This window comes from Typopeltis vanoorti, chromosome 25 (assembly GCF_054136105.1).
Source record: "Typopeltis vanoorti isolate ZY-2024b chromosome 25, IOZ_Tvanoo_1.0, whole genome shotgun sequence".
Lineage (NCBI taxonomy): Eukaryota > Metazoa > Arthropoda > Arachnida > Uropygi > Thelyphonidae > Typopeltis > Typopeltis vanoorti.
Genome location: NC_143573.1, coordinates 19164050 through 19177921, shown reverse-complemented (window position 1 = coordinate 19177921; position 13872 = coordinate 19164050). Strand labels below are relative to the sequence as shown.

Here is a 13872-nt window from a genome sequence, read left to right as displayed (position 1 = left end):
TAAAAGTAGTCCTTTATGGTGTCTGTGAAGACATTGAAGACATTGTTTATTTTTTTATTTTTTTAAAAAAAAAAGGAAAAAAAATGTAATTTCTTGAAATATATTAAGCAAAAACTCATATGGTAACCTAACAAAGCGATTTTATTAAATAAAATATTATAATTACTGTTACCACCATTTTAGAAATAAGAATTCACTTTTGGTAATCGCATATAAGTAAATAGAACTATAAAATAACGTCCGTTGATTGGTACCGTTGATTATCACTTGAAGTATAAAAACAAAAGAGAAATATAACATACTTCAATATTATTGTGTTTAGATAATATTTATTTATTATTTATAGATTGTTTGTCATAAAAACTTCTATCCCAAACAAAAGAATTTATTTTGTTTATAAAAAAATGCAGACTCTTGCATATGTGCGATTATAAAAGATTTTATTCTTATTATATTTTGATGGTTATAAAATGTTTTTCTTATGTAAGATAAATTAACACAGATGATTGTGTGCAAATATTTCATGTTTAGATCATAAAATATTTGTTTAAAAATGATAGTCTTTACAGGTTGTCCCTTCATATTTTTCGACTGGCATTTGTACACAAGCTGTATTAATAAAAGTTTTTGTGTGAAATATGGCTTTTTTTTGCTCAACGATGTGAGCCCTTTGTTAAAATTTCCATAGCTCACCACTGATGTCCTCACAGCACTTAAATTTCAAGACACGGATTTTATTTAACCTTCTTACACTTCTTTGCTCAGAAAGAGAGGAGAGGCTGGTGAAAAATCTGTATCTTCCATTTCTAGATTAAGTCACTACATTTAGACATTGCATCTACTAGATAGTTCTTGAATTGAACCAAAGTAGCATTGATCTCTTTTTCACCCAACTTCTCATTTCATGCATGGAATGAGGAGTTGGGTGGAAAGGAGTAAAGAAATTACAGCAAAGGCATTAAATAAAATTCATTTTCTTTACTTTCAGATGCTATCTTATCTTCTGATTCTCTATTGCCATAATTAAAATGACCCATAATAATCACCCTTTTCCTCTTTACTTTGCTAAACTGATTATAATTTCCTGTTCACTACTATTCATATTTACCATGTGTATAACAACATCTAAGTATTTCATTCTGTTCATCTGTATCTCAACCACACCACACTGCCTCAAAACGACTGTCACTATTTTTCCTTTGCACCGCTAGTTATTTATTTTTTGTTTTTCTAAAAGTATGCAAGATAGTTGTTAATTTATGCCTATATCCTTTGCATTTTTTATGTAGGTATTAATTAAGAACCCAAGTAATCTAGAAATTAAGGTATTGATTTCTGCAGATTATGAACATTAATATGAATATCATCTTCTTTTTAGCTGCCTTGTCATATCCTCATGTTGTTTTGGTCGATCTTAAATCAGGTTCCTATACTCATGAACTAAGAGGACATACAGGAAGAGTAGTAAGTGTACAGTGGTGTCCAAGTCAAGAATTTTTGCTTGCATCAGGTGGAGCTGATAATCGTTTGTTATTATGGGATATACGATGTGCCAAAGGCTTTCTAAATGCCTTTGATCAGCATAATGGCAAAGCAAGTAGAGGTTCAAAATGTATTAGTGCAGCACATGATGGAATAATTAATAGTCTTTGTTTTTCTCCTGATGGTCTCTTTATTCTGTCATATGGTACAGACAGCCACCTTAGACTGTGGGACATTGCTTTGAGCCAGAATACTATGGTTAACTTTGGAAAAATACTAAATGACTGTCCAAAAGCATTACAAATAGATCTCTGTTTTGATTCTTATCCTCCAGTAGCATTCATACCAAGTTTAGGTGAAATATTTATTATGGATATGATAACAGGTGAAAAACTTTGTACACTTCATGGTCATTTTAACAGTGTTAATTGTTGTGTATATCGTCCTTGGTATCATGAACTTTACAGTGGTGGAAATGATAGAAATTTGTTGTTTTGGACCCCAGATGGTGAACAGGAGATCTTATTTGCTCAGAAAGAGAGAGAGTCTGGTGAAAAATCTGTATCCTCCATTTCTAGAATAAGTCAGTTATTAACTGCTGATACATGGTCCAGTGATGAAGATTAAAAAAGCTGTTGTATTATTTTATATTTTAAAATATTGTGTAATATTATGCTGATGTTTGATATTCATAGAATGTTTTTTTACACATTCTGTCACTTTGTGTGCGTGTGTGTGCATGTGTGTATGTGGGGGGGGATAAAGTAATTCAAAATAATAAACAACGCAAAAAAAGATAACTGATGTTTAAGATGTTTAAGATTAGCATATCTATATTTTAAGATTCCTGTGTTCTTTTGATTAATTTTTATACAAATGTTTGAAGAATATGCTTGATATTGATATGCTGGAATGGTTCCATAATTTGGTGGAAAACACTTGCTTTTCAGTTTTCACTTGTTATTTTATATATATTTTCTGAGATGTGTCATTTACTGTAATAATTTATGCAGCATATTTTATACTTGTTATCATATACTCTCAAGCTATGTATTTTATAAAATCTGGCATTCGTTTATGTTTGTTCAAAAATTCTTAATTACTTCACAGCCAGTGATAAACTGATATAGCAGCTCAAGATATTTTACATAATTTGTACATTAATGAAAGGGAAACCTTAAGTGATCATTCCACATGAATACTTTAAAATATGAATTTCATTATAAAAATCCTTCACTAAAATAATTCAACCTATATCTTTTATATGAGTATTACTCATACAAAATGAGAGAGAGAGAGAGAGAGAGAGAGAGAGAGAGAGAGAGAACTGTATTCAAGGAAATACTCAGTAGAACTAGTAATAATCACAGTACCAACACTGAACAAAATTTCCATGTTGAGTATTCCTGGCAAGATTTATCCAAGCATACTTGAGAAAAGGTTAAGCAGAGTTATTGAAGGGAAAATTTGGAGAAGAACAAATTGAGATCAGGCCAAATTGAGATCAGGCCAAATAGAGGTTGTCAGGATTAGATTATCACTTTAAGATAGTTTATCTGCACGAGAAATCATGGAAATATAACAATGATCTGTATTTTAAGTTTTGCAGATTTGGAAAAGGCACAAAGTGCCAAGAGAAAAGCTGTTAAAAATGCTACAATTATGTGGTGTAAATAGGACATTATATTGAGCAACACATAATCTATATTGTAATTTTAAGTTGGCAGTTAGAATTGAAGGAGATACAGGAAGTTGGTTCAATTAAATCAGGTGTGAAGCATGGATGCACTATCTCCACTGTTATTCATCATCTGTGTGGATCACGTTATGAAAGAATGTAGCATTGGGCCTAACATTAAAATTGGAGATATTAATCTCAACTCTTTATGTAGATGATGTTGTGCTCCTAAACAAATATAGTAGTGGTTTGCAGGATTGCCTAACTAAATTATAACAGGTGTAATAAATTTGGTATGAAAATCAGTAATAAAAGGACAAAGACTATGAAAATAGACAAGAATACAGAAAACTTTAACTGCATCATGAATTGAGAACCTATAGAACAAGAATCATTTCACTATTTAGACACAATTTTTAGTGAAGATGGCAAATTAAGTATGAAAATAGATAACAGAATGAGCAAAGTTGGTATGACAGGAAGTCAAAAGAATAAATTTATGTGAAATAAGAGAGAGATTAGTCAAAACACTAGACTAGATATTTCAACTTATGGATCCAAGAGCTGGGTTAGAAATAACACTTGATCAAAGACTGGAATCTTCAGATGTGAGAGTTCTGACAAAGATTAGAGGAGTGAACAGATGGCATCAATGGTAGAATTAAATTTTTTAAAAAATGAGGATATTGGGAAAGAATGTAACATTGTTATCATTTGGGAATGCGTGAACAGAGATAATCCCAGGTAGTATGGTCACTTAACTAGAATGGGAGAAGAAAGATTAGCAAATTTTTTTTTTTTTTTTTTTTTTTTTTTTCCCCCCAGGATGGCAGGAAAAAGGCTAAGACGATGAAGGTCTGGGTGGATTGATACAGAGAGGTGTCTCAGAAGACTGAAATGTGAGATCTGACAATATTGGAGTTCTGACAGATTATTATTATTATTACCAGCCCAAAACCTCAGGTAGTGAAAGACTCATCTGGGAGGTCCTTTTATCACACACAACTCGTCATACCATATTTTAAACACATTCAAACTCTTTGCAGACACCACGTTCTCAGGCAAGGCATTCCAATCATTCACAATTCTGCACGAAAAAACCTGTCTCTCACTCCCTTACTCACACCCTCTTTATACAGTTTCCAGGGATGACCTCTGGTTCTCCCCTGATCTCCCACTATTCTCTGTAAAACTTCTCCAGCATTGATCCTATATCAACCCATTACCAACTTATAGGTCTCTATCATATCTCTCCTCTTCCTCCTGTTCACCAGACTCTGCAAATTACATCTTCTCAATCTTTCCTCATACTCGACATTCCAGAGGTCAGAAACTACCTTAGTCAGTCTCCTTTGGACCCTTTCCAACATCTCTTCATCCTTCTGAAAACCCGTTGACCAAATTTGGGCACAATAGTCCATGTGTGGCCTAATCAAAGCCTTATACAACGGAACAAGAATCTCTCTATTTCTACATGTCAGTGTCCTTTGCATCATTCTCAGAAGCCTTTGTGTTGTCTTCACAATTTTGACGATGTATTCCCTAAATTTTAGATCCTTATCCACTATCACCCCCAGATCTCTTATTTCCTCTACCTCCAACAATATATTCTCACCAAGCATAAATTCCGTATCCCATCTTTGTTTTCCAAATTTTAAAACCTTACATTTTGCAACATTGAACTCGCATCCCCATTTCCGTGCCCAATCACTGAATCTATTCAAGTCTTCCTGTAAGGCCACATCCTCACTACACTTCTTGGTTCATCTGAACTTTGCATCATCTGCAAACAACTAAAAAAAATATTATTACCCTCCAAGGGTATTAATCACCGCATCTCATGGTTGATTTTCATCCTCGTCCACCAACACCTCAGATAGCAGATTAATTTGAAGGAAGTTGCCAATATGAAGCTAATAATGATGTAAACTTGTCATGTAGTGTTGTCGTAATATTCTATACATCTCCAGTTTCAAACAGAGTCGAAGGGTTTTTTCTTCAGAAACTCAGGTTTCTTCATCCCTCGAAACAGGCACATCGGCTCCATGTATACACCTGTCTATAGACAAAGAATACTAACTGTGAGATGGAAAAGATGAGAGCCTCACTATCTTATCTTTCTACTGCACGTTATGGATCTCAAGAAGCGATCCATAATAGTCAGTTTCCTGGATGAAGATGACACTTGACAGAACAATTAAGAATGACAGTATTTTGAAGAGCAACAGAGAATTTATAAAAGATTCTTCTAATGCTTATAAAATGATGATGGTGACCTTTGCTTATAGTTGGTATTAATGTCATAGTTGGTTAGACCTGATTTGTCTGCTCTGAGAAATGTTTGCAGTATCTCTTCTGTCATGACAGAAAAGATACTGCAATATCTCTAAAGATTACCTGTCTTTGCTTTTGGCTTAGCAGGCAGGTATGTGATTTTTACAGAATGGAAATTCGCCCCCCCCTCCATGAGTTGAGGAAAACTGCACATTATAGTTTTCAAGAATGGCAGTTTTCTTGAGGAACCATTAATGTAGAGGATGGATATGATAATTGTCTCGGAAGCTCATGATTTAGTTTCAGTCCTTTTTTTCTCAAGGAGGTATGATATACTAGTCTTGAGAAAGTATCTCATCTTTGATGTTATTCTTCCCATTCTGTTCCTTGGTAGTAAAGTCTTGCTCTCAACTCACTCACTTACTGTAATTATACTGTAAAGCTGACTCATAATATATATATATATATATATATATATATATATATATATATATATACATACATATATATACATACATACATACATATACTGTTACGAGTCACTTACTGTCTTACAAAAAATAAAAGATGAACATCAGTCTCATGGATAATGAAGGTGTCTAGAAGAAATTTCATTGTATATATATTAGGGGATCTGGAAAGTTCTGATAAACACCTAGAACAAAAATGATATTAAGGCAACTGATAGAACCACAAGAAAGAAAATATCTTAAAACTCTGAAAACCCTGTGTTTCATCAAATTATAATGATGTGTTCTTTTTCTTTTAAGTATATAAGAAGACAGAATTAAATAATTTTTGTTTTTTTGTTCAATGTGTTTAACATTGAACAAAACTGACTCCCTTATATATATATATATATATATATATATATATATATATATATATATATATATATATTTATAAATTTAATTATACATATATATATATATATATTTATAAATTTAATTATACAGACTTGGTAATCTAACCAGCATGTCTTAATTCCTCATTGTCTGTTTGTGTGTTATGCTCAATGTTCTGTTATGGCCAAACATGCAGGTAGATAGGATTAACTGCATGTGTTATCTTGTTTGTGGGAGGAAAAACTCTTCCACCTCCTCCTCTTACAGGAGGCTCACTATTTGTCTTCTGTTGCAAAATCCTTATAAAGGTTATTCACATCCTAGATGGTATTGAAATACTTTTCAACCAAATGACATCATCAAGAGGAGGCTCAACTATGAAGTCAGTCTAGTGAAATTATTATCGAATTAAGAAATAACGGTGTTTGAAGTTAACCTTTGGGAGGCTTCAGAAAGTCTCCCTCCGATCAGGTGGTGAGTAATCCTTCTGCTGTTGCTGCTTACTCTATTAGTAAGCAGCAGCAGTTTAAAAAAAAATTCAAAATATATCAAAAATACTGTAGTCAACTACTGTGATTATCGTGTTAAGTTATTTTTACAGTTATGCCACGAGTATCTTTAAAGATTAGATATCAAAAATACAATAAACAACTGCAAAAAACAATAAAATATACCCACAAAAATCCAACAAAATAACAAAATTCCATATAAAAATAACATTGACTTTATCAGTACTAACACCAATGATGGGCACCACTGACAATCATCCAAACTCGATCCATTATTTGTCAGTGAACCTCAACTGGTTCTCTACTACTACTACGACTCATCTTGACTTCCCACATTACATCATGCTTGCTGTCTTCCATAAGAAGGATAGAACATTGGCTTTTGTCAGGTCTGGCATCTCAGGCTAGAGGTTATCAGACCTGGAATTCCTTTTATTTTATATAATCTACTTTGGCTCAAGATTTCCTTGCTTCACTCTGGTGTTTTTATTTCCTGTCTTTATTATTCACCTAATTCTAATTACTGCCTTTTTGATTATTTATCTTTAAAAGTCGATTGTATACAACAATCTAATAACCCAAACATTCAAACAAAACCATCACCTTGGAGATTTAAGCATCCATAATTCACACTTTCTCTAATCTCGTGGACCAAGCTGGAAGGGAAGTGGAATCATTTGCTGTCTTTAATGATTTAACACAAATTGTTCACTAGCTTACCAGAATATCGGATAATCCTCCTCCTCCTCCCAACATCATGATCCTTTTCTTAATCAACTTTTTCCTCTAAGAACATCAACTCTCCTCTTGTCAAGACTGACTATAATAATCTTGTTCTTGTTTCTTTTTCTGCTGGTTGTCCTTCTGCCAGTATCGGCCTTGTGTCCTGTGGCACTACAGTGGTGCCAGTAATGACCTTCTAGATTTCTCTTTCTCTTTTCCATGGTCTGATTATCAGTTCTCCTGATCTGAGCACTTACTACTCTAATCAAATAACTGAAATTCTTCTTACTGTAAAGGATGGCTTTATTCCCAGTCCACCAAAAACCTTTGCTCTCTGACCAAGCCCTTGTTCTCTAATAAATGTGCCAAAGTAGTCAGAAACAAAATTTGGCATGTATTGTATGGTTTAAATTAAAAACTCTGATTCTCAGTCAGCTTACATTACAGCCCATAACAACTGCCAAAAAATCGTTAACAAATCCAAAGCAGGCAGACTTTGTAAGAGCCAGATGCTTTAAGCTTGCCTCCTATTTCAATTGCAGATGAGCCTTATGGTCTCTCAGCAAGTCTTTTGGGCAAGATATTTTCCCTATCATGTTTTCACCTCTCTCTCCTTCCCAAATCCTAATGTTGCAATAGTGACATCTATTCAAGATGCAGTAGATGTGTTGGCATCAATCATTTTTCTAATTCAGTTTAGACAACCAAAGCAAATCTTGTTCCAATATTTTGTGAATTAACCATTGCATGCCACCTCTGGTCTTTCATCAGAAGGACATCAGGCAAATACTCAGTTGCCTACACACTAATAAATCTCCTGATACAGGTGGTATCTCTCCAGTTGGGCTAAAAACATGTGCTGCTCCCAAATAAATGCTCATTCTCTATCACCCATATAAACCATAATACTTATCTAGCATCTACCTCAACAGCATGAAATCATGCCTTTATCCAGCCTGTTCCTAAAAAAGGGAGATAAAAGCCATCAATATTGTACAGTTGCCCTCACCTCAGTACTCTCAAAAATGATGGAGAAGGTCATTTACACCCTAGCGTCTTCACTTCCAGGAGCATAATCCATATCAGTTGGATATGGCTTCTGCTGTTCTTGTTCTACAGCAGACCATCTTGCTGATCTTACCCACTTTGGACACGGGCCATGGAAAGATTTCGAGATTTTCATATGGTAACCTGTGATATTTTCAGGGCATGTGATTGTGTCTAGCATTGAGGTTCTCTTATCAAGCTAACACACTATGGTCTTTCTACTCTTTATGATTAGATTACCAGGTTCCTTTCATCAGTTTTCTTTATCATTGCTAAAAATACCTCAGGGTTCTGTACTCTAATGCAAACTTTTCTTCTAATGACATTCCCTTTCTAACTTCATATCCTATCTGTAGTTTTGTTGATGATAGTATTTATTCTTCCTTTCTCTTCATTCAAGGAAACTATAGTACTCAAATAATTCAGGCTTCAAAATCTAGTGAATTTCAATATATGGGACTAATATAAAAAAAAGTACCTTGTAAAGACATTCATAAATTCCACATCCATCTGATCTGAGAATATTTTTCTCACATTTGTGGTTTTGTATCCAAAACCTCCCAAAGCGTTCCTGATTATACAAGGGTGGGCTGTAAAGTTCTTTGCCTTGACCATAGATGGCAACACTATTGGCAAGATTTTTTTTTTTAAGTTGGTATATCTGTCATAAGCATCCATGTGAAATTGCAAGTTATTCTATCCGGTAGTGTGTTTTATACAGCTGTCTGAAGCAAAAAATCCCTTGAAATGGATAAAATTGAGTATCATGCAGTTATAAAATTCATTGTAAAAGAAAGTTTAATGCCAAAAGAAATTCATTCGAAGTTCATAAAAGTTATGAGCACTCTAGTCCTTCGTTTTCGACAATTAAGAAATGGGCTGCCAAGTTTAAATGTGGCCATACCAGCCTTGAAGATGATCCACATGAAGGATATCCAAAAAGTGTAAAAACACCAGAAATCATTGATCAAGTGCATGATGTGGTATTGGATGACCGGTGAGTCAAAGTGGGTGAAATTGCTGATACTATAGGCATTTCAAAAGGACGTGTAGGATATATTTTGCATGAAGAATTGCAAATGAAAAAGCTTTGCGCAAGATGGGTACTGTGCTTGTTCACAGCAGATCAAAAATGCACTCCATGAAAATATGTGAACAGTGCTTGGAGCATTTTAACAAGAATAAAACTGATTTTGTGCTTAGATTTATTACTATGGATGAGACTTGGATTCACCAGGCCAGAATCCAAACAGCAGTGAAAATAGTGGACAAAAGTCGGTTGTTTAGAGCCAAAGATGACAAAGTCGGTTCCATCAGCAGGAAAGTTCATGGCATCAGTGTTTTGGGATGCTAAAGGCATTTTGTTTATTAATTATCTTGAATAGGGTAAAACAATAACCGGGGAATATTATTCCGATCTTTTAATCATACTAGATGAAAAAATTCTTGAGAAAAGACCTGGTTTGTTTGCAGAAGAAAAAAATCATCTTTCATTAGGACAGTGCACTTGCCCACAAATGATCTGCACTATGAATTGTTGGAACATCCACCCTATTCCCCAGATTTGGCTCCCTCTGACGTCTATCTCTTCCCAAAACTAAAATTCTTCCTCTCTGGTTAGTGTTTTTCTTTGAATCCTGAGGTGATTGCAGCTGTAGAGGGGTATTTTGCAGGTCTTACTGAGAACTACTACAAGGACAGGATAATAGTCCTGAAGCATCACTGGAATAAAAGTATTAGTCTTAAGGGAGATTATGTTGAAAAATAAAAATAATTTTGAAATTATACATTTGTTTTTTCATTGTTAGGCCGAGAACTTTTCAGACCATCCTCGTACTTTATCATTATTATCAGACCTTCATTGAGACTCATCATTGGAGGTATCACTCAACCAGCAATAGATGATTCATACATATAATACTAGAAACTGATTACACCTTTTCATATAATATATCCTAATAACACATTCTACTTGTCTGTATAATCTGTATAAAATATCTTTTCCTCATTCCTGTGTTCACCCCACTCTTATTACAACTTCCAGAGATGGCTTCTCATGTTTACTCTGTGTATCATTCAATCCACAGTACTCTGGTAATATCCCATCACTAACATGAAGTGTCTATCATATCACCTCTGTTCTTATCCATCAAGCTCTTCAATTTACACTTCTCAATTTCTCTTGATAACTGGCATTCAAGACTCTGTTATCCCTTAGTTACTCATCTGATTACTCTCTCTTCAGAGTGTCTTCATGACTGTGGAAACCAGGCCTTCAAAATTTGGAATAGTAGTTCAGGGATGATCTGATCAAGACCATACAAAATGGTATAACCTCCTTCTCACCACTTCTTCCTTCTTACTTCCTCCTGTCTGCTAGGCTGTAAATTGCATCTTCTTAACCTTTCTTCATACTCAACATTTCAGAGACCAGAAACTACTTTTGTCAACTACCTTTGTCAATTAAAATCTTACTGTGTTCACATGTATTTTTTTTTTTGTTTCTTCTGTTGTTTCATAGTTGTATTGATTTTTCCTTCTTCCAGGGATGAAGGAAAGTTTCTGGTATCTTCCTGCCTCATCAATCTCTTGTTTCTGTGCTCAACTCTGAACCATTGTATAGTCAATACCTCCTTACATGGTCACAAGGGCATCCAATGACATGACCACTTCTACATAAATCTTGAATTATCTGAACGTACAGTGCTTTGAGGATATATAACAGTTATTGCTGGTAACTTCACAGCAGATCATAAGCAGGCAGTTATGAACTGGTTTGAAGTTATAGAGACATCCAGAGGCCCTGGTTGTCTTTATTCATACTGGAAACTTCTAGTCTATATACTGACAAGTTGCAGTTGCTGTGTGATTGGTGGGAAGACACTAGCTGGGACTGGAATACATAACTGCTTTTGAGAAGTGTACCAAGGAATTGTTCCTCACTTGCAGATGAAATTGCACATGCAAGTAATGACAAAATGAGAGGCATCTACAGAGAAGGTGCTATTCTTAGCAAAATGGTATTCTACAACATGCAGTAACAACATGTTGGATACTTAATGGAAAGAAAACAGCACAGGGAAATTCATTAAACAACAGTTTAATGCTTCCAATATATTACCTGTGGAGTACAGTATGAATTGTCACAAACACACAAGCAACAAACTAAACTTAATAGACTAAAGTGTAAAGTTTTAGCTAGAAGGAGTGCTCCTTCTATGGGTCTGGTAGGAAACCTAGGTTATAACTAGGGTAGCCTAAGAATTACTGTTTCCCATATTCTATGGGGTTTGAAACTAGGTTTAGGTTAGTTTTTAAGTGCAGTTGCAAATTTTTTTTAAAGAAAGCATCCTAGTTCAAATTCACATTATAACTAGGATATTAGACTTTAGTCTGCTGAGTTTCACTTTACATTGTGTTGCTTGTATGTTTGTTACAATTGATATTGTACTGCTTGAAAATGGCAGAGATAAAATATTCGATATTTGAAGCATTAACTGTTTTTTCTTGCCGGGATGGCAGGATAAAGGCCAAGAGGAAAACTAAGTTCTAGTTAGATTGATATAGTTTGCATATCTTAAAATAGTGTTTCTCAGATGGCTTGCCACCAAATTTGGATAGTAAAAATATATTCGTCTAAATTATAGGGAACTTTTTAGGCAAATTTATTTATATTTATATCAAACTTTTGTCAGCCTAATGTTTATGTAACATTGTTTTATTTTGCTGCAAATGGTCAAGTAAAGCACCGACAATTGACTACCAATAAATGATAATGATTACATCAAGTAACTCGGGCTGCAGGCTGTTCGGGTTAAGACCTGTGCCTCCAAGCAGGCTGACATTTTGCATTGAAAATGAGGCACTTGCCTAATAATATTTAAAAAGCCCTTGAATATTTCTTTTTTGTCATTTCTTACAATAAGAATATATATATATATATATATATATAAAATTTTAATCACTAGAACCGAGGTTTAAATAAAAAAAAACTTTAATTACGCTACTAGTTTCATCTAAATCTAGACTTTATCAGGTGTGAGATAAACATATAAATACCAGTAACTAATCTAAAGGAGTTGGTTTTTTAACATAGAGTAACATATCTACCACTGAAAAGAATAAAGGCCAGAGTTTAAATAGAAGAATGAATTCTGACTGTATCATTATACACATGCATGTGTATAAGGTCTCAAGAGGGCCAATATTGAATGGTTGAGCTGTGAGAATCTGGTAGGCTGTGGCTTAGGTTGTTATTGATATGGATGGGATTGATAACTATCTCCTTGGACTCTATAATTCTTCTCTCTAATTCGTCACAACATTGGTGTACGTTAACAGTTTCATCCCAAAGTATTTGATATGGAAAACCTTCATCACATGAGTTTGCTGAAAATAACACGACTGGACATGGTGCTGGCTCGAGTTCTGTTGTAGGTAATGCCTCTCTGGTGTTCCTCTAAACAGAGTTCGATAAATTTCTCTGTTTGTCCTAAGTATGGCTTACTGCAATCGCAAAGAAACTTAAACACCAAGGGGTATTTAAGATTATTGTGTTTAGTTTTAGGATGACTTAAGATGGATTGAAGTTTAGGTAGGGTTGTGAAGAACATCTTGATAATATATTTAATCAGAATTTTAGCTAATTTTGGAGATAAAGAACTGATATATATGGCAAAGAAATGTTGCTCTTAGAAGTAGTGATGTCTTCATACCATCATGGATGAGGGTTGAACAGTAATCTGTCTAGTTTTGTGAGAGTAGCCATTAAGTTTAAACGTAACTTGAAGATGTTTAAGTTCATTATGAAGTTCCTCTTCATCCAACAGAACAGACCAAGCTCAGTGACCTACAGTGGAGATGATACCCAACTTCTGTGGAGGAAAATGGTGTGAGTCAGCATGAAGATACCTATCTGTATGTGTCAGTTTTCTGAAAATAGAAAATTTGAGATGTTCAGCTATCCGGATTACTTTGATATCTAAGGATGCGATAAAGCCATCAACTTTCAATTCAGATGTGAACTTAATATTCGGGTGTATATCATTCAAATGTTCTTGAAAGAGTTTGAAGCTATCTAGACCATGTTCCCAGATAAGGAAAACATCATTGATGTAGCGAAGCCATATCTTTGGTTTTAAGGGAGAAGATGAAATTGCTTTTTCTTCAAAATTCTCTAGATAAATGTTGGCAAGAACAGGAGACAGGATTTCCCATTGGTAGACATGAATTCTGTTTATAAATGGAGTCTTCAAATTTAAAATAACCTGAGTTAACACAGTGTGACAGTAATGCGAAGATCTTCTTCGAAACT

General features: G+C 34.3%; 1 protein-coding gene across 2 annotated transcripts in view; it reads left to right on the top strand.

Moving 5' to 3' along the window:
- The window catches only part of LOC150092584 (DNA excision repair protein ERCC-8-like), a 138085-nt gene extending 135525 nt beyond the window's left edge, over positions 1 to 2560 (top strand). For both annotated transcript variants that reach the window (XM_090414801.1, XM_090414802.1), the window contains exon 5: positions 1379 to 2560. In XM_090414801.1, coding sequence (XP_090270927.1) covers positions 1379 to 2109 — 731 coding nt within the window. In that variant the 3' untranslated portion in view covers positions 2110 to 2560. The remainder of the gene's footprint in view (positions 1 to 1378) is intronic.
- The last annotated feature ends 11312 nt before the right edge of the window (positions 2561 to 13872 follow it).